The sequence below is a fragment of the Manis pentadactyla genome, chromosome 14 (genome assembly GCF_030020395.1).
Source record: "Manis pentadactyla isolate mManPen7 chromosome 14, mManPen7.hap1, whole genome shotgun sequence".
NCBI classification, from domain to species: domain Eukaryota; kingdom Metazoa; phylum Chordata; class Mammalia; order Pholidota; family Manidae; genus Manis; species Manis pentadactyla.
The window spans coordinates 65,061,276-65,081,786 of NC_080032.1; the positions used below are offsets into that span (position 1 = coordinate 65,061,276).

The following is a 20,511-nucleotide window of genomic DNA, read 5'->3' on the forward strand; positions in this document are numbered from 1 at the left end:
GGCCATCCTGCCCAAAGCAATATACAGATTTGATGCAATCCCTATCAAATCACCAACATCATTCTTCAACGAACTGGAACAAATAGTTCAAAAATTCATATGGAAACACCAAAGACCCCGAATAGTCAAAGCAATACTGAGAAGGAAGAATAAAGTGGGGGGGATCTCACTCCCCAACTTCAAGCTCTACTGCAAAGCCACAGTAATCAAGACAATTTGGTACTGGCACAAGAACAGAGCCACAGACCAGTGGAGCAGAATAGAGACTCCAGACATTAACCCAAACATATATGGTCAATTAATATAAGATAAAGGAGCCATGGACATACAATGGGGAAATGACAGCCTCTTTAACAGTTGGTGTTGGCAAAACTGGACAGCTACATCTAAGAGAATGAAACTGGATCACTGTCTAACCCCATACACAAAAGTAAATTCAAAATGGATCAAAGACCTGAATGTAAGTCATGAAACCATAAGACTCTTAGATAAAAACATAGGCAAAAATCTCTTAGATGTGAACATTAGCAACTTCTTCATGAATATATCTCCCTGGGCAAGGAAAACAAAAGCAAAAATGAACAAGTGGGACTACATCAAGCTGAAAAGCTTCTGTACAGCAAAGGACACCATCAATAGAACGAAAAGGTATCCTACAGTATGGGAGAATATATTCATAAATCACAGATCCGATAAAGGGTTGACATCCAAAATATATAAAGAGCTCACGCACCTCAACAAACAAAAAACAAATAATCCAATTAAAAAATGGGCAGAGGAGCTGAATAGACAGTTCTCTAAAGAAGAAATTCAGATGGCCAACAGACACATGAAAAGATGCTCCACATCGCTAGTCATCAGAGATATGCAAATTAAAACCACAATGAGATATCACCTCACACCAGTAAGGATCACCAACATCCAAAAGACAAACAACAACAAAAGTTGTTGAGGTTGTGGAGAAAGGGGAACCCTCCTACACTGCTGGTGGGAATGTAAATTAGTTCAACCATTGTGGAAAGCAGTATGGAGGTTCCTCAAAATGCTCAAAATAGACATACCATTTGACCCAGGAATTCCACTTCTAGGAATTTACCCTAAGAATGCAGCAGCCCAGTTTGAAAAAGACAGATGCACCCCTATGTTTATTGCTGCACTATTTACAATAGCCAAGAAATGGAAGCAACCTAAGTGTCCATCAGTAAATGAATGGATAAAGAAGATGTGGTACATATACACAACAGAATATTACTCAGCTATAAGAAGAAAGCAAATCCTACCATTTGCAACAACATGGATGGGGCTAGAGGATATTATGCTCAGTGAAATAAGCCAAGTGGAGAAAGACAAATACCAAATGATTTCATTCATATGTGGAGTATAAGAACAAAGAAAAACTGAAGGAACAAAACAGCAGCAGAATCACAGAACCCAAGAATGGACTAACAGTTACCAAAGGGGAAGGGACTGGGGAGGATGGGAGGGAAGAGTGGGATAAGGGCGGGGAAGAAGGAAGGGGTATTACGATTAGCATGTATAATGTTGTGGGGGGGAATGGGGAGGGCTGTGCAACACAGAGAAGACAAGTAGTGATTCTATAACATCTTACTACGCTGATGGAGAGTGACTGTAATGGGGTTTGTGGGGGGGACTTGGTGAAGGGGGGACCCTAGTAAACATAATGTTCTTCATGTAATTGTAGATTAATGATAACAACAAAAAAAATCAGAAGGAAAGGAACAGAATCATTGAAATTTGCGTTACTCTTGATTCTTCTGAACCTGAACCTATCAGGTTCAAACAGGGAATCTGGAATAAGCGGATCTTGGAGTAAAAGTGCACCTAAATCGGACCCCCTGGATGGGAGTAACATGCCTTTCAGAGGCAATTAAGTGCTGCCAGTCCTTTTCCTCAGGCTTTACTCATAAACCCGACAACTAGTTTTGGAAATCTCATCATGCCTCTCACATTTCTAAGCATATTGTCATGTAGTTTTAAGGCAATTATACATGTCCCATCCCATAGTAACCTTGATCCAGTAACTCAGCTGGAGTTTCATTTTCCTTAACTTTGAATAACCCAGTATTTCCCTCTTACATAAGTGATGCTATGAAGTTGAAATGAATGCAAAGGCACTTAAAAATTGTAAAGTTGGACATATTTCAAAAACAAGGTTTTAATATTGTTAAAAGCTTTTAAAATACACAAGCTGTATTCAAAGTTTTGTGTAAATACCTCAGTTGGAAAAAATGACGAGTATGAATGTGAAGTCAAGACCCGGGCTCCATCTCCAGCTCTCCCCACTCAGGCTACATACGACCTACGTCCCAGTGTCCCCTGGGGAAACGTGGAGTAGTGCGTGAGGTCTCATAGAAAATGGTTTAAATAAATAGCCAGTGATAAATGCCATACTGTTTTTGCTTTAAAAGTTTTACCTTTAACCTTAAGCTCCACATCAATTCACAGCTGAGGAATCCTACGAATGGGTCTCTATCTGTACAAGGCTCACTATTTGGTCCCAAGTTTTCTATCAAAGATCACAGCCCAGGTTTAGGAAAACTTCATTTCCCAGGTATACAGGCATGTTTTCCTTTATTGATACCTTATTTGATAAGGACTTGGGAGTTGGTTTAACCCAGTTTCTGGTCTCTGAATTTTTCCATTCATGTTTTCTTTTTAATACAGGAAAGGGAATTTGCCTGGAATAAATATTTTTAATAATCTAAATAACATCATTGGATGTTACTTTTTCTAGGCTTTGTAGCTAAAGTTTATCAGTGTGTAAATTCTACTTCATTCAAGAGAAACAAGCAGCTGAGTATTCAGAACACAAGTATCACATGTTTCGTAGGCACGCTTAAGGAGCACCTGTCTTGCACCAACAGAAAAGAAAGAAATGCCTGCACAAGTGAGGTGAGGTACCCCATCCCATCCTTGGGCACCCACTGAAGCAGCTTGGTGGTTGATGACACTTCCATACCAACATGTGATTCAAAATGGGATCCCTTCCATCGTCCATCATAGTCTTAGAAAACCTGGAGAAGATATCACAAATTAACTAACCTTAAGCCAATGTCAGAGAAATGGGGAGAGAAGGTAATGCACAAGGAAATATAATACACAAAGAAAATACGCAATGTGTCATAAGCAGCATACATTTCAACAAAAAAGCTGGGTACAGATACGGTTATTTAGACTATTAAAAGTATTTATTCCAGGCAGATTCCCTTGCCTATATTAAAAAGAAAACATAAATGGAAAAATTCAGAGACCAGAAACTGGGTTAAACCAATTCCCAAGTCATTATCAAATAAGGTATTAATAAAGGAAAAGATATTTTGGACCTTAAAATTAGGAAAGCCTATACAAAACTTAGATGGGGGAAAAGAGAAAAAAAAAACCCACCACCAAAATAAAGTCCGAATGACCGTGTACATTCTACAGTATCATAAAACTGTAAATCACATAAAACTGTACTACTTAATATATTTCTCCATGAACTTTTTGTGAAATTCTGATTGCAGTGTATCATTTACAAATCTTTTGTCTTTCTTCTGATCATCTACACCTTTTGCACAGTTCTTGAAAACAACATCGTCATCCCAACTGAGGGAAAAAAGGAAATAGAATGCTTTTATAATATTTGTTTCAGGAGACAAGAACAGCATGCGAACTGCAAAACTTAGTCATTACACAGAAAGATACTCAACATGTACATCATTTGATGTGCTGATTACACCCAACAGATCATGCTTTGTAATAGTAAGAAGGCAGTATCTATTTAGAACACACATTCTTTGTACATGCGTGTATGCATGCCAGAAGAAACTGCACATGGAAAATAAACAAAGGATAGGGGCACCTATAAACAATTATAGCAAAATGGGTAAATTATGCTAGTCATTTACCCAATCTCTAAATAGTAGCCCAGGCTGTCCTCTGACTTCTCTACCTAAAGCTATTCCCTAGTGATCTCATCGAATTTCATGGCTTTGAAAAACTTCTATAAATTGACAACTCCCAAATCCATCATCTCCAACTTGGACTACTCAACATTTCCACAAAAACATACAGAACATCCTAAACTTACCAATTTGGAAATATTGTTAGTAAAGTCATCATTGGTATAGTACCCAGAAATATGAAAAGCTGAGCACAACTAGGTCAAATGTGATCTGCATATTAAGACATATTTTGACCTCCGAATGATTCTATTTACATCCAAAAAAGGCAGAAAAACTACATAGTTTAATATTAATATAAACATAATCTGAGTAGATTTTTCTCTAACCACTCTCTCAACCCACTCCCAATAAACTTTTAGCTTCTCCTTCTCAACACCAAAACTGCTCTTCCATGTGGCTAAGTAGAGTGGCCAGTTCACGGTACTCATTTTACCAGCCCTGTCATCAGTATTTGACCTAGATCATCACTCCAGGCCTCTTCCAGTGTTTTGTTTCATTGGCTTCCAACATGTCAGTCTCTTCTGGTTCTCCTCCTCCTCACTAACTGCTCCTCCTCTTTCTAGTTTCTTTCATCAAAATCCAATCAATCAGCACTTACTAAACACCTCATACCTACCAGGCACAGTTCCAGGCATGATTGCTAGTCATTTACCCAATCTCTAAATATTAGCCCAGGCTGTCCTCTGACTTCTCTACCTAAAGCTATTCCCTAGTGATCTCATCGAATTTCATGGCTTTGAAAAACTTCTATAAATTGACAACTCCCAAATCCATCATCTCCAACTTGGACTACTCAACATTTCCACAAAAACATACAGAACATCCTAAACTTACCATATCTTAAATCTGTCACCTCCCCTGCCTCCAACAGTAGTTTACTTTCTTCCCCATCTCAGTCCTTTCAATTGCTTAGGTAAATAACTTGAAGTCTGGTCTCTGATAAAATGTCACCTTCCCAGCAAATCCTTCCTTGACTATTCTGTTGCCTCTGCATGGAGGCTGTAAATTTTTATAGTTTTATGGGCCGGTGTTAAGGACTCAAAGTTTACTACCAATGAGTTAGGAAGCCACTGGATAGTTCAGAACAAGGTTGTGACCTTTCATTTTAAATGGATGACAACGCTGCTGCTAAAAAATCTGTGGGTAGGGAGGGAGAAGGTAGTGGGGGTGCAAGCAGACGACTGAGAGGTACTGCATCACCCCAGAGGGAGAGGGTAGCAGTGGAGGTGGTGAGAAATAGGTATGGTTTCAAAGGTGAGCCTACGGGGTTCCTTGATCACATATAAAATAACCAACTTGCCTCCTATTCAGCATCTCCTGTAAGCTTTTCTGCTATATTTTTCTAGTATTACTTTTTGAAGTACTACATAAAATATTTATTGTTTTATATTCTCCCTCTTCAGCTTTCTACTTCACTCTTCCAAACACACATAGTATAGAAAAGAGTTCACAGATCAGGCCTAAGACAGGCTGCTCACGAGGTTGCTCCATGGCTGGCATTTGTGAACCTGGATTTCAGGAATCTTCTGTCATTGTGCCTAGACTATCTGTACAAATATGGACTATGCAGAATACCTGCTTCCCTTCTGGGAGTCTGGATTTTGGTATGTGCTGTGCAGAGTTTGCCTACCAGACTAGCCCTAATGAAAACCTCAGGCACTGAGTCTCTAATGTACACTCTCTGGGCAGAAAACACTGCACTGTACTTGCACTGCTGGGGTCAAGAATTTGTGTGACACTTCACAAAAGGGACAGAACATAAGGAAGGAAGCACACACATGGATTCTTCTGGTATCTTTTCCCCTTGTGATATAACTGTGTATTTTTACATTAGCCATGAGTACAACCATATGCTGAGCCTGAGGCCTAATGTGAGTCTCTGAATTTGAAGGGTAATCTTAGGGATCCCTGACATATACACCTAAAATGTAAGCTTTGTAAGGTCAAGAGCTCAGTGCCTTGGTCTGTCCTTAGTGTTCTAAAAAATACGTGGTACACAGCTGGTTATTGTAAATCTCTATTGAAAATAAGTTTATTTTATTTATTTATTTTTTTAATAATTATTTTTTATTGAAGGGTAGTTGACGCACAGTATTACATTACATTAGTTTCAAGTGTACAACACAGTGGTAGAACATTTATATACATAATTCGAGGTTCCAGCTATCACCCTACCAAGCTGTTACATTATCTTGACTATATTCCTTATGCTATACATTACATCCCGGTTACTTATTTATTTTACCATTGGAAGTCTGTCCTTTTTTTTTTTTTTTTTTTTGTGAGGGCATCTCTCATATTTATTGATCAAATGATTGTTAACGACAATAAAATTCTGTATAGGGGAGTCAATGCTCAATGCACAATCATTAATCCACCCCAAGCCTAATTTTCGTCAGTCTCCAATCTTCTGAGGCATAACAAACAAGTTCTTACATGGAGAACAAATTCTTACATAATGAATAAGTTACATAGTGAACAGTACAAGGGCAGTCATCACAGAAACTTTCAGTTTTGCTCATGCATTATGAACTATAAACAGTCAGTTCAAATATGAATACTCATTTGGTTTTTATACTTGATTTATGTGTGGATATTACATTTCTCTCTTATTATTATTATTTTTAATAAAATACTGAAGTGGTAGGTAGATACAAGATAAAGGTAGAAAACATAGTTTAGTGTTGTAAGAGAGCAAATGTAGATGATCAGGTGTGTGCCTGTAGACTATGTGTTAATCCAAGCTAGACCAGGGCAATAAAACATCCACGTATGCAGAAGATTTCTCTCAGAACAGGGGGGGTGAGGTTCTAAGCCTCACCTCTGTTGATCCCCAATTTCTCACCTGATGGCCCCCCTGCGACTGTGCCTGTCTTAGGTTGTTCCTCCCTTGAGGAATCTTACCCGTCTCTGGCTAACCAGTCATCTTCTGGGGCCATACAGGGAAATGTGAAGTTGGTAAGTGAGAGAGAAGCCTTATTGTTTGAAAAGGTTAGCTTTTTACATCTTTGCATATTTATGCCCTGTGGCTTCTATGCCCAGCATTTGTGTTGAGGTATCTTTACCACTTGGAAGAATTATGATACTCGGTAAATTTGATACGAGGCACGAATTCTATTTAAGGGTTGTAATTAGGAAGGAAGAAGAAAAGCTGTAGAAGTAGCAGGTGGAAGAAAACATGGGAAGATTGATTATTTCTTTGGCATATCTTCTTGTAGAGTAACTTCAGCATGTATAGGTTTTAAGCTACTACTTAAATTGCGCACACACATTAACATAATAGGAGTATAGTTACATAACCAAAGCATATCTGTAATTACCAGCCATCTCCAGTGAAACCAAGAAAACCAGTTAGGCACCTTAGGCATTTGTGAAAACTTATCTATGATATGGTGGATATTGTCCAACTGAACTTGAACAGTCTGAGAGAAATCAGACAAATTAAAACAACCCATTCCTGGGGACTGTTCACATGCCATATGTTCTTTTAACAGTAAATAGTCTGTAGTTGTAAGACTTTGGAGCGCTACAATTTGCACTTCTCCAAATTCTTGGTTGAGTTCCAACAGTATAGATCCAGTCAAATTTGTTGTTTTACTGTATGCACAGGCCAGCTTAGATATCTCCTTCCTCATTCCCATGGCAAGCCAGGAACGGGTGGGATGAGTGCATCTACAGCTGTAGCAGTGCGTGGATCTTTGTTGGGGTTTTTTGATGATCATCTTCTGGCATGAGTCTTCCAGAGAGTGCTGATGTTGGAAGGTCTTTTTCATATCGTATCTTAGTTCATTTTTGGGGTAGCCCAATTAGGCTTTGATCCTCTGTATAAACACAAACAGACCCTTTGCCTACACTTTTATATGCCCTTTACACCCTTGTGTAGAACTCGTTGGAGGTTACCACACAGGAACTGCCCTTTTTTTTTTTTTTCTTTGTTTTTGGTATCACTAATCTACACTTACATGACGAATATTATGCTTACTAGGCTCTCCCCTATACCAGATCTCCCCTATAAACCCCTTTACAGTCATTGTCCATCAGCATAGCAAAATGTTGTAGAATCACTACTTGCCTTCTCTGTGTTGTACAGCCCTCCCTTTTCTCCTACCCCCCCTTGCATGTTAATCTTAATACCCCCCTACTTCTCCCCCCCTTATCCCTCCCTACCCACCCATCCTCCCCAGTCAATTTCCCTTTGGTACCTGTTAGTCCATTCTTGAGTTCTGTGATTCTGCTGCTGTTTTGTTCCTTCAGTTTTTCCTTTGTTCTTATATTCCACAGATAAGTGAAATCATTTGGTATTTCTCTTTCTCCGCTTGGCTTGTTTCACTGAGCATAATACCCTCCAGCTCCATCCATGTTGCTGCAAATGATTGGATTTGCCCTTTTCTTATGGCTGAGTAGTATTCCATTGTGTATATGTACCACATCTTCTTTATCCATTCATCTATTGATGGACATTTAGGTTGCTTCCAATTCTTGGCTATTGTAAATAGTGCTGCAATAAACATAGGGGTGCATCTGTCTTTCTCAAACTTGATTGCTGCATTCTTAGGGTAAATTCCTAGGAGTGGAATTCCTGGGTCAAATGGTAAGTCTGTTTTGAGCATTTTGATGTACCTCCATACTGCTTTCCACAATGGTTGAACTAACTTACATTCCCACCAGCAGTGTAGGAGGGTTCCCCTTTCTCCACAGCCTCGCCAACATTTGTTGTTGTTTGTCTTTTGGATGGCAGCCATCCTTACTGGTGTGAGGTGATACCTCATTGTAGTTTTAATTTGCATTTCTCTGATAATTAGCGATGTGGAGCATCTTTTCATGTGTCTGTTGGCCATCTGTATTTCTTTTTTGGAGAACTGTCTGTTCAGTTCCTCTGCCCATTTTTTAATTGGGTTATTTGTTTTTTGTTTGTTGAGGTGTGTGAGCTCCTTATATATTCTGGACGTCAAGCCTTTATCGGATGTGTCATTTTCAAATATATTCTCCCATACTGTAGGGATCCTTCTTGTTCTATTGATGGTGTCTTTTGCTGTACAGAAGCTTTTCAGCTTAATATAGTCCCACTTACTCATTTTTGCTGTTGTTTTCCTTGCCCGGGGAGATATGTTCAAGAAGAGGTCACTCATGTTTATGTCTAAGAGGTTTTTGCCTATGTTTTCTTCCAAGAGTTTAATGGATTCATGGCTTACATTCAGGTCTTTGATCCATTTTGAGTTTACTTTTGTATATGGGGTTAGACAATGGTCCAGTTTCATTCTCCTACATGTAGCTGTCCAGTTTTGCCAGCACCACCTGTTGAAGAGACTGTCATTTCGCCATTGTATGTCCATGGCTCCTTTATCAAATATTAATGGACCATATATGTCTGGGTTAATGTCTGGATTCTCTAGTCTGTTCCATTGGTCTGTGGCTCTGCTCTTGTGCCAGTACCAAATTGTCTTGATTACTATGGCTTTATAGTAGAGCTTGAAGTTGGGGAGTGAGATCCCCCCTACTTTATTCTTCTTTCTCAGGATTGCTTTGGCTATTCGGGGTCTTTTGTGTTTCCATATGAATTTTTGAATTATTTGTTCCAGTTCATTGAAGAATGTTGCTGGTAGTTTCATAGGGATTGCATCAAATCTGTATATTGCTTTGGGCAGGATGGCCATTTTGACGATATTAATTCTTCCTAGCCACGAGCATGGGATGAGTTTCCATCTGTTAGTGTCCCCTTTAATTTCTCTTAAGAGTGACTTGTAGTTTTCAGAGTATAAGTCTTTCACTTCTTTGGTTAGGTTTATTCCTAGGTATTTTATTTTTTTTGATGCCATTGTGAATGGAGTTGTTTTCCTGATTTCTCTTTCTGTTGGTTCATTGTTAGTATACAGGAAAGCCACAGATTTCTGTGTGTTGATTTTGTATCCTGCAACTTTGCTGTATTCCGATATCAGTTCTAGTAGTTTTGGGGTGGAGTCTTTAGGGTTTTTTATGTACAGTATCATGTCATCTGCAAATAGTGACAGTTTAACTTCTTCTTTACCAATCTGGATTCCTTGTATTTCTTTATTTTGTCTGATTGCCGTGGCTAGGACCTCCAGTACTATGTTAAATAACAGTGGAGAGAGTGGGCATCCCTGTCTAGTTCCCATCTCAGAGGAAATGCTTTCAGCTTCTCGCTGTTCAATATAATGTTGGCTGTGGGTTTATCATAGATGGCCTTTATTATGTTGAGGTACTTGCCCTCTATTCCCATTTTGCTGAGAGTTTTTATCATGAATGGATGTTGAACTTTGTCAAATGCTTTTTCAGCATCTATGGAGATGATCATGTGGTTTTTGTCTTTCTTTTTGTTGATGTGGTGGATGATTTTGATGGACTTTCGAATGTTGTACCATCCTTGCATCCCTGGGATGAATCCCACTTGGTCATGGTGTATGATCCTTTTGATGTATTTTTGAATTCGGTTTGCTAATATTTTGTTGAGTATTTTTGCATCTACGTTCATCAGGGATATTGGTCTGTAGTTTTCTTTTTTGGTGGGGTCTTTGCCTGGTTTTGGTATTAGGGTGATGTTAGCTTCATAGAATGAGTTTGGGAGTATCCCCTCCTCCTCTATTTTTTGGAAAACTTTAAAGAGAATGGGTATTATGTCTTCCCTGTATGTCTGATAAAATTCCGAGGTAAATCCATCTGGCCCGGGGGTTTTGTTCTTTGGTAGTTTTTTGATTACCTCTTCAATTTCGTTGCTGGTAATTGGTCTGTTTAGATTTTCTGTTTCTTCCTGGGTCAATCTTGGAAGGTTATATTTTTCTAGGAAGTTGTCCATTTCTCCTAGGTTTCCCAGCTTGTTAGCATATAGGTTTTCATAGTATTCTCCAATAATTCTTTGCATTTCCGTGGGGTCCGTCGTGATTTTTCCTTTCTCGTTTCTGATACTGTTGATTTGTGTTGACTCTCTTTTCTTCTTAATAAGTCTGGCTAGAGGCTTATCTATTTTGTTTATTTTCTCGAAGAACCAGCTCTTGGTTTCATTGATTTTTGCTATTGTTTTATTCTTCTCAATTTTATTTATTTCTTCTCTGATCTTTATTATGTCCCTCCTTCTGCTGACCTTAGGCCTCATCTGTTCTTCTTTTTCCAATTTCGATAATTGTGACATTAGACCATTCATTTGAGATTGCTCTTCCTTTTTTAAATATGCTTGGATTGCTATATACTTTCCTCTTAAGACTGCTTTTGCTGTGTCCCACAGAAGTTGGGGCTTAGTGTTGTTGTTGTCATTTGTTTCCATATACTGCTGGATCTCCCTTTTGATTTGGTCATTGATCCATTGATTATTTAGGAGCGTGTTGTTAAGCCTCCATGTGTTTGTGAGCCTCTTTGCTTTCTTTGTACAGTTTATTTCTAGTTTTCTGCCTTTGTGGTCTGAAAAGTTGGTTGGTAGGATTTCAATCTTTTGGAGTTTTCTGAGGCTCTTTTTGTGGCCTTGTATGTGGTCTATTCTGGAGAATGTTCCATGTGCACTTGAGAAGAATGTATATCCCGCTGCTTTTGGATGTAGAGTTCTATAGATGTCTATTAGGTTCATCTGCTCTACTGTGTTGTTCAGTGCTTCCGTGTCCTTACTTATTTTCTGCCCAGTGGATCTATCCTTTGGGGTGAGTGGTGTGTTGAAGTCTCCTAGAATGAATGCATTGCAGTCTATATCCCCCTTTAGTTCTGTTAGTATTTGTTTCACATATGCTGGTGCTCCTGTGTTGGGTGCATATATATTTAGAATGGTTATATCCTCTTGTTTGACTGAGCCCTTTATCATTATGTAGTGTCCTTCTTTATCTCTTGTTACTTTCTTTGTTTTGAAGTCTATTTTGTCTGATATTAGTACTGCAACCCCTGCTTTCTTCTCACTGTTGTTTGCTTGAAATATGTTTTTCCATCCCTTGACTTTTAGTCTGTACATGTCTTTGGGTTTGAGGTGAGTTTCTTGTAAGCAGCATATAGATGGATCTTGCTTTTTTATCCATTCTGTTACTCTGTGTCTTTTGATTGGTGCATTCAACCCATTAACATTTAGGATGACTATTGAAAGATATGTACTTATTGCCATTGCAGGCTTTAAATTCGTGGTTACCAAAGGTTCAAGGTTAGCCTCTTTAGTGTCTTACTGCCTAACTTAGCTCACTTATTGAGCTGTTATATACACTGTCTGGAGATTCTTTTCTTCTCTCCCTTCTTGTTCCTCCTCCTTGATTCTTCATATGTTGGGTGTTTTGTGCTGTGCTCTTTCTAGGAGTGCTCCCATCTAGAGCAGTCCCTGTAAGATGTTCTGTAGAGGTGGTTTGTGGGAAGCAAATTCCCTCAGCTTTTGTTTGTCTGGGAATTGTTTAATCCCACCGTCATATTTGAATGATAGTCGTGCTGGATACAGTATCCTTGGTTCAAGGCCCTTCTGTTTTATTGTATTAAATATATCATGCCATTCTCTTCTGGCCTGTAAAGTTTCTGTTGAGAAATCTGATGTTAGCCTGATGGGTTTCCCTTTATAGGTGACCTTTTTCTCTCTAGCTTCCTTTAAAACTCTTTCCTTGTCCTTGATCTTTGCCATTTTAATTATTATGTGTCTTGGTGTTGTCCTTCTTGGATCCTTTCTGTTGGGGGTTCTGTGTATTTCCGTGGTCTGTTCGATTATTTCCTCCCCCAGTGTGGGGAAGTTTTCAGCAATTATTTCTTCTAAGATACTTTCCATCTCTTTTCCTCTCTCTTCTTCTTCTGGGACCCCTATAATACGGACATTGTTCCTTTTAGATTGGTCACACAGTTCTCTTAATATTGTTTCATTCCTGGAGATCCTTTTGTCTCTCTCTATGTCAGCTTCTATGCGTTCCTGTTCTCTGATTTCAATTCCATCAATGGCCTCTTGCATTCTATCCATTCTGCTTATAAACCCTTCCAGAGTTTGTTTCATTTCTGCGATCTCCTTTCTGGCATCTGTGATCTCCTTCCGGACTTCATCCCATTTCTCTTGCGTATTTGTCTGCATCTCTGTCAGCATGTTTATGATTCTTATTTTGAATTCTTTTTCAGGAAGACTGGTTAGGTCTGTCTCCTTCTCTGGTGTTGTCTCTGTGATCTTTGTCTGCCTGTAGCTTTGCCTTTTCATGGTGATAGGAATAGTCTGCAGAACTGGGACGAGTGACGGCTGGAAGGACTTCCTTTCTTGTTGGTTTGTGGCCCTCCTCTCCTGGGAGAACAGCGACCTCTAGTGGCTTGTGCTGCGCAGCTGCGTGCAGACAGGGTTTCTGCTTCCTGCCCGGCTGCTATGGAGTTAATCTCCGCTGTTGCTGTGGGCGTGGCCTGGCTCGGGCAGCTACTCCAAAGTGGTGGAGTCGCGTTGGAGCAGGAGCTGCTGGGAGGCTATTTATCTCCGTAAGGGGCCTGCCTGCTCCCTGCAGCCCAGGGGTTAGGGTGCCCAGAGATCCCGGATTCCCTACCACTGGATTAAGTGACCCCCCCCTGCCCCTTTAAGACTTCCAAAAAGCACCCGCCAAAACAAAACAACGACCACCAAAAAAAAAATAAGAAAAAAAAATTTTTTAATTAAAAAAAAAAAAAAGTTTTTAATAAAAAAAAAAAAAAAAAGGGGTGGTCGTTCATTTTTCTTTATTCTCCGGTGCCAGCCTCAGGCCTCTGCTCACCGGTCTTTCTGCCCTGTTTCCCTAGTATTGGGGTCCCTATCCCTTTAAGACTTCCAAAAAGCGCTCGCCAAAACAAAACAGCAAAAAAGCAAAAAAAAAAAAAAAATGGTTGCGCGCTTTTCTTATGTCCTCTGTCGCCCAGCCTCCAGTGCCTGCTCACTGTTCTTGCTGCCCTGTTTCCCTAGTATTGGGGTCCCTGTCCCTTTAAGACTTCCAAAAAGCGCTTGCCAAAACAAAACAGCAAAAAAGCAAAAAAAAAATGGTCGCGCGCTTTTCTTATGTCCTCTGTCGCCCAGCCTCCAGTGCCTGCTCACTGTTCTTGCTGCCCTGTTTCCCTAGTATTGGGGTCCCTATCCCTTTAAGACTTCCAAAAAGCGCTCGCCAAAACAAAACAGCAAAAAAGCAAAAAAAAAAATGGTCGTGCGCTTTTCTTATGTCCTCTGTCGCCCAGCCTCCAGTACCCGCTCACTGTTCTTGCTGCCCTGTTTTCCTAGTATCAAGCGCCCTGCACTCTGTCCCGGATGGCTGGGGCTGGGTGTTCGGCAGTCCTGGGCTCCGTCTCCCTCCCGCTCTGCCTGCTCTTCTCCCGCCGGGAGCTGGGGGGAGGGGCACTCGGGTCCCGCGGGGCCGGGGCTTGTATCTTACCCCCTTCGCGAGGCGCTGGGTTCTCTCAGGTGCGGATGTGGTCTGGATATTGTCCTGTGTCCTCTGGTCTTTATTCTAGGAAGGGTTGTCTTTGTTATATTTTCATAGGTATATGTTGTTTTGGGAGGAGATTTCCGCTGCTCTTCTCACGCCGCCATCTTCCGCCCCTTCGAAAATAAGTTTATTTTCTTTCATTTTCCTTCTTCCATTATTGCAAGTCTGATAGAGAAGAGTTATCAGTGGAAGGTGGGATTTACAGAACATAGTTTGCAATAAAACTCCTAATCTTTATATATATATATCTCCAACCCATCCATTAGTGTAGAGTACCTTCTTTTAACTTTGAAATTGGCCTGAGGCTGGGATGGGCCTGTAAGGTTAAGGAGAGGGTTTCCACTCAGAATGTTTTCCATATAAATTCTTTCTTCTTCAGCTTTCTGTTCTTGTTCCTGTCAATGACAGGGGAAGATGCCTATTTATTCTATTAACTCTGGGGTCAATCTTTTTCCAGAGTTAATATTTAAAAAGACAGGATTTTATGAAGAAGGGATAAGCTTCAGGGTAGGTTTATTTGCTTTTCACACATATCAGAAAAGTTTGGTTCATCAAAATAAATTGGCATTTTTATTATAAATATTTCATGCTTGTCGTCATACATTCCTTAGGCTCTTCTGACTCTGAAATTCTTTGATGCATATTTAAATCATTTTCCTTCCAGAGGTACATACAAAATTGCCTATTTTAAGAGTACACCACTAAATGTATTCTAATAATTTAAGAACATACTGACCATTAAACACACATTTAGTAAAGCTCCTCAATTTTTTAAAGAAGAGTTATATATAACTGTGATTAAAAATTATTTCATTTTGAACTACTAACAATGTAAACTTTCATCTCCAGGATTTGTGACAAGTTATTATTGACCAAGAACTAGCTCCTAAAGTAAGACAACTACCATGTAAAAGATCATATTCAGGTAACATACATTTCTACTAAGTTAGCTGACATTTATCCATTTTGTTCTTATGATTATTACTATTTTTGTACCTTTCATCCATCACCAGCCACAAGCTTGTCTTTCTTCACTTTAATTTTAGCATTACCTTTTTAAACTCAAATTATCCTCAGTTTCATTTTTAGGATTAGGAAAACAAAATGTCTAAAATCCTTAGCCATAACTTCTAGACCTACCTGATTCCATGCTATTTTAAACCAAAGATAAATCCCACTTTGCTGTGTTTTGGGGATGACAGAAATTGATGAATTAGTAGATCAAGGAAGAAAAAGAGACTCTGGATTTAAAATGAATTTAATATAATAGAACACTTGGAAAAATAACCTAATTTTCCATATAGATTAATGATATAAGATTATCACATCTAAATGTAAACAATGGATTTCATTTTTGTGAGGCCAAATAACTGGGAGATGAGAAGATACAATTTTCAGGGAAATAAATAGTAAAATTCCTTTAGGTCACTGCTCAAACCTTCAATAACGAAGTCTGGAACAATCATCATAGATTAAGAATAGACAGCTTTATAAAAACCATGTATTTATTTTTAACAAGTTATATTGATGATGAAAGTGAAGACGTTTTTCTGAGATGCCTGAAAAACAGGCACGCAAGTACACAATATATCCAAACTTATAAAATAATGTGTGTGCTCAAATGCCTAGGGTGCCTAACTGGTTTTTTTGGTTTCACTGGAGATGGCTGGTAATTGTAGGTCTGCTTTGGTTATGTAGCTGTATTCCTATTATGTTAATGTGTGCGCAATTTAATTAGTAGTTTAAAACCTATACACGCTTATGTTACACTACAAGAAGATATGTCAAAGAAATAATCAATCTTCCCATGTTTTCTTCCATCTGCTACTTCTATAGCTTTTCTTCTTCCTTCCTAATTACAACCCTTAAGTAGAATTCGTGCCTCATATCAAAATTACCGAGTATCATAATTCTTCCAAGTGGTAAAGATACCTCAAGACAAATGCTGGGCATTGAAGCCACAAGGCATAAATCTGCAAAGAAGTAAAAAGCTAACCTTTTCAAACAATAATTGCTTCTCTCTCACTTACCAACTTTACATTTCCCTGTATGGCCCCAGAAGATGACTGGTTAGCCAGAGATGGGTAAGATTCCTCAAGGGAGGAACAACCTAAGACAGGCACAGTCGCAGGGGGGGGCCATCAGGTGAGAAATTGGGGATCAACAGAGGTGAGGCTTAGAACCTCACCCCCCCTGTTTGGAGAGAAATCTTCTGCATCCGTGGATGTTTTGTTGCCCTTGTCTAGCTTGGATTAACACATAGTCTACAGGCACACACCTGGTCATCTACATTTGCCCTCTTACAGCACTAAATTATGTTTTCTACCTTTATCTTGCATCTACCTACTACTTCAGCATTTTATTAAAAATAATGATAATAATAATAAGGGAGAAAGGTGGGATTCACATATAAATCAAGTATAAAAATCAAACGAATATTCATATTTGACCTGCTTGTTTATAGTTCATAATGCGTGATCAAAACCGAAAGTTTCTGTGATGACTGCCCTTGCACTGTTCACCATGTAAGAACTTATTCACTGTGTAAGAATTTGTTCACCATGTAAGAACTTGTTCGTTATGCTTCAGAAGATTGGAGACTGTTGAGAATTAGGCTTGGGGTTGATTAATGATTGTGCAGTGAGTCCCCTATACAGAATTTTATTATTGTTAACTATTTGATCAATAAATATGAGAGATGCCCTCTCAAAAAAAAAAATAATGTGTGTGCTGTAATAAGGTTCTAGACATTTTCTATTTGGAGTATTATTTCCTTTAGAGTTCCTGATACAGCACTGGAGAAAAAGGAGCCAACCCTTTCCATATTCAAGTACCAGGATCACTAGGCTTCATGAACATATAGACTAATGGCCAGATGGCCTGCAGGTTTTTTAACCACCTATTTTTGTAAATAAAATTTTCCTGGAACATAGTCACACCCATTCATTCAGGCATTGCCTGCTGCTGCTTCTGTGCAACAAGCAGAACTGAACAGCTGAGAGACACTGTGTGGCCTGCAAACCTGCAAAAAATATTTACCATCTGGCTTTTTAAAGAAAGTGTCTTGGCCCCTGACATTGACTGACTGGTTTGAAATGTTATTTTGATTATAACTCAAAAATCAGCCACTAGAAAACCAGAACAGGGACAAAAAACTAAGACTCATTCAACCCCAAGAAACACCAACACATTGTTTACAAAGAGATTAGATAAAACTCACAAAATTGCAAAACCTGTCTAAAGTGTTTATCCTTCTTAAGGTTGCCCAAATACATTTAAATCACTTCTCATATGTATCCAGAGCTGTTAGGCAAGCAAAAATGATACGGAAAGAACAGCTGCCCTCTAGTGGTGTGAAAGCAGTATCAGGAACAATCTTTGTTGATTTTTAAAAATTACATATAAAAATTATAAGCAGTACAGGAATTAAGCTGTCTTATGCCAAACTCTGATGAGAATTAGAATTAAAATATTTTTCTTCTTCTTTCAGTTTGAATTCTAGCAGTCCTCTACTTTCCTAGAATACCAGCATTAACCTACATCAGTCCTTTCCCCACGTCTTTTTCCCTCTTTTTTAACAGTGCAGTTCTTGGCTCAAATGAAATCTTACACAGAAGCCCGTAAAAAAGGCTGAGCTGTTCCCTCTGAAAGTGGAGGCGGACACCCCCACCGGAATGTCTCATGTGTCAGATTCAACATGTTCCAAACAGAACTCATCATCTCTCTCCTCTCCACCTAAACATGCCCATCTTTGCTGCCACATCTAATCAGTCACTTTATCTGGTCAATTCTACCTCCTTGATAGCTTTATTAGCATCTGTTCACTTCTCTCAACTCCAACTACTATTATGAAGATTCTCACAATTTTGTGTGAGGATTAATATAACGGCCTCCACAGTAAGTTCTTTCCAATCCAACCCCCATATGTCTGCCAGAGTAATCTTTCTAAAATGCACATCCAATCTTACCCATCTCCTGCTGAAATCAACTAGCTCCACATATCCTTTAGAAAAGAGTTCAAATTCCTGCAGCCCTGGTTTATGAACCTGTACTAATGCTCTGACCTGTTCTTGCCTCCCCAGTTTCACTGTATTGTTACTATTATGGGTAAAATTCAAAGTTTAAAGGTATATACTATGCACCCTATTTAATCCTTATAACTATCATTGAGTTAGACATCCTTTTCTTCCGCTGTATAAATGGAGACTCAGGGAAGTCTTAGTCTATGGGGACTCACAGAACTTAGGTAAACTGCCCTAGGTTACATAAAATGATTGACAGACTGTATCAACCAGCACCTAGAAAGGAGTCTGGAAGCAAGAGACGAGGAGAGATAAAGATGGCCTCACTGTATCAGTGGGTTCTTTGTAGGCCATGACTACACCTGAATCATCTTTGATTCTTTTGACACTTAACAGACACTGGCTAAATATCTGCTGAACAAATAAACAAGTAAGTGAATGAAGATCAATTGATGAGTATTATTAGGCATGGCTGAAGTATTTGCAAGGAATTTCTAACAAAACCAGGAAACTTAAAGGATGTCACAAAAAAAAATCAGATTTATAGATATGTAAGTGCTATAGTATCTAGACATGGCAAGGATGATTTTTAATGTAAGATATTGAAATAAAATGCATTTTTTGTTTAGTAGAAGATGGAGAAAGATGTAAATATTTAACTGTGATTTTACCTTCCTGGCCTGCTCTTCAGCTCTTTCTTTTTTAATTTTTTCCAGTTCTGCAAGTAGAGCTGCAGCACCATCATCATCACTCTCCTCTTCAAAATCTTCATCTTCATCTTCCTCCTAAAAAAGAACAATGAATGCACCAGGAGACTGGAGTGAAAATGAACACTATCACTTTTTTCCATAAAAATTGCATTTGCCAAATCTTTCAGCAGGATTAATTTTCCCACTGGGGAAGATAAATGTACCTAAATATGACTAAAATCACCAACCAACAAAAAAAGAAAATCCCACAAACATGCCTATGACTACTTACTAAAATGTCACCACTGATGTGTTTGAGGGATTGTAACAGCAAATAACATAACAAAGTTTCTTTCAAATTCACATGGTCAAAAGGGCTCTTAAATATGAAAACACAGTTGACCTTCGAACAACATGGGCATTAGAGGTGCCAACCCCTCACATAGTAAAAAGTCTGTGTAACTTTTCATTCCCCAAAAACTAATAACTTACTGTTGACGAGAAACCTTACCAGTAACAAACAGTTGATTAACACATACTTTGTACGTTATATGTACTATATACTATATCCTTACAACAAAGTTAGAGGAAAGAAAATGTTTTTTCAAATTGTCACAAATGTCCAAAAAACTGTCCAACACATTTACTGAAAAAATCCACATAAAAAACATAAAACTCCATTGAAGTGGACCCATGCAGTTCAGACCTGTGCCGGTTAAGGGTCAACTGTATTTCTAGAATCAGAAAAGGATAACTTCACACTGATACACAGTACACATGTACACAATGTATCACCCTGAGGATTAAATCATTTTATGTAGCTCAAAATTACTTTAAGTAGGAAGTAAGGGTAATGAAATTACAAAAAAGGGTGCTAAAATCTCAGAATAATTTCAAATGAACAATCTAAATTTCACTTAAAATTGGGTTCCCTTTATTTAATTACACTGTTAAATATTTAATTCAATCTGTCAATCTTAGAATTAATTTTGATATATGTACTTAGTTGGATGTTACCCATGAAAGGCCACTCAGATTTTTCCACTGTATGTGGAAAACTGCAAATTAATTATAGAGTCCCATTGAAATTTTAATGTTAATTGAAACACTAATCCTAAAAACCCTTTCACACAGATCACTTCCTTCCCTAAGCACAGAGGAAGCCATTAAGTAACCTGCACATCTGGAAGGGACAGCTTTGGTATCTAATGTGCAAAGACGCCTGGATTCAACTCTAAGGGATGCTGTTGATAGAAAGCCCGGTATGAAGAATGCCCCTTGGAGGCATATAACATAGTAGTCAATCTCCAGGGCTTAACATGGGGAATTACTTTTTAGGAAAGCATACATACCCTTGAAGAGCTTACTTCCCTATTTGGCTCTCCAGAGATCAAACTTGTTACTGAAGTTGCATCAACCACACAATAATACTTTTTGTTTTAAAATCAGCTGTAAA

At 38.7% G+C, this 20,511-nt stretch overlaps 1 protein-coding gene across 1 annotated transcript in view; it reads right to left on the reverse strand.

Moving 5' to 3' along the window:
• Positions 1-2,891: 2,891 nt before the first annotated feature.
• The window catches only part of LOC130680543 (spliceosome-associated protein CWC15 homolog), a 31,839-nt gene continuing 14,219 nt past the window's right edge, over positions 2,892-20,511 (reverse strand). The window contains exons 3-5 of the mRNA XM_057491279.1: positions 19,038-19,151; positions 14,621-14,739; positions 2,892-3,606 (exon numbers count right to left, since the gene is read on the reverse strand). Of these exons, the coding sequence (XP_057347262.1) occupies positions 3,477-3,606; positions 14,621-14,739; positions 19,038-19,151 (363 nt within the window). The 3' untranslated portion in view covers positions 2,892-3,476. The remainder of the gene's footprint in view (positions 3,607-14,620; positions 14,740-19,037; positions 19,152-20,511) is intronic.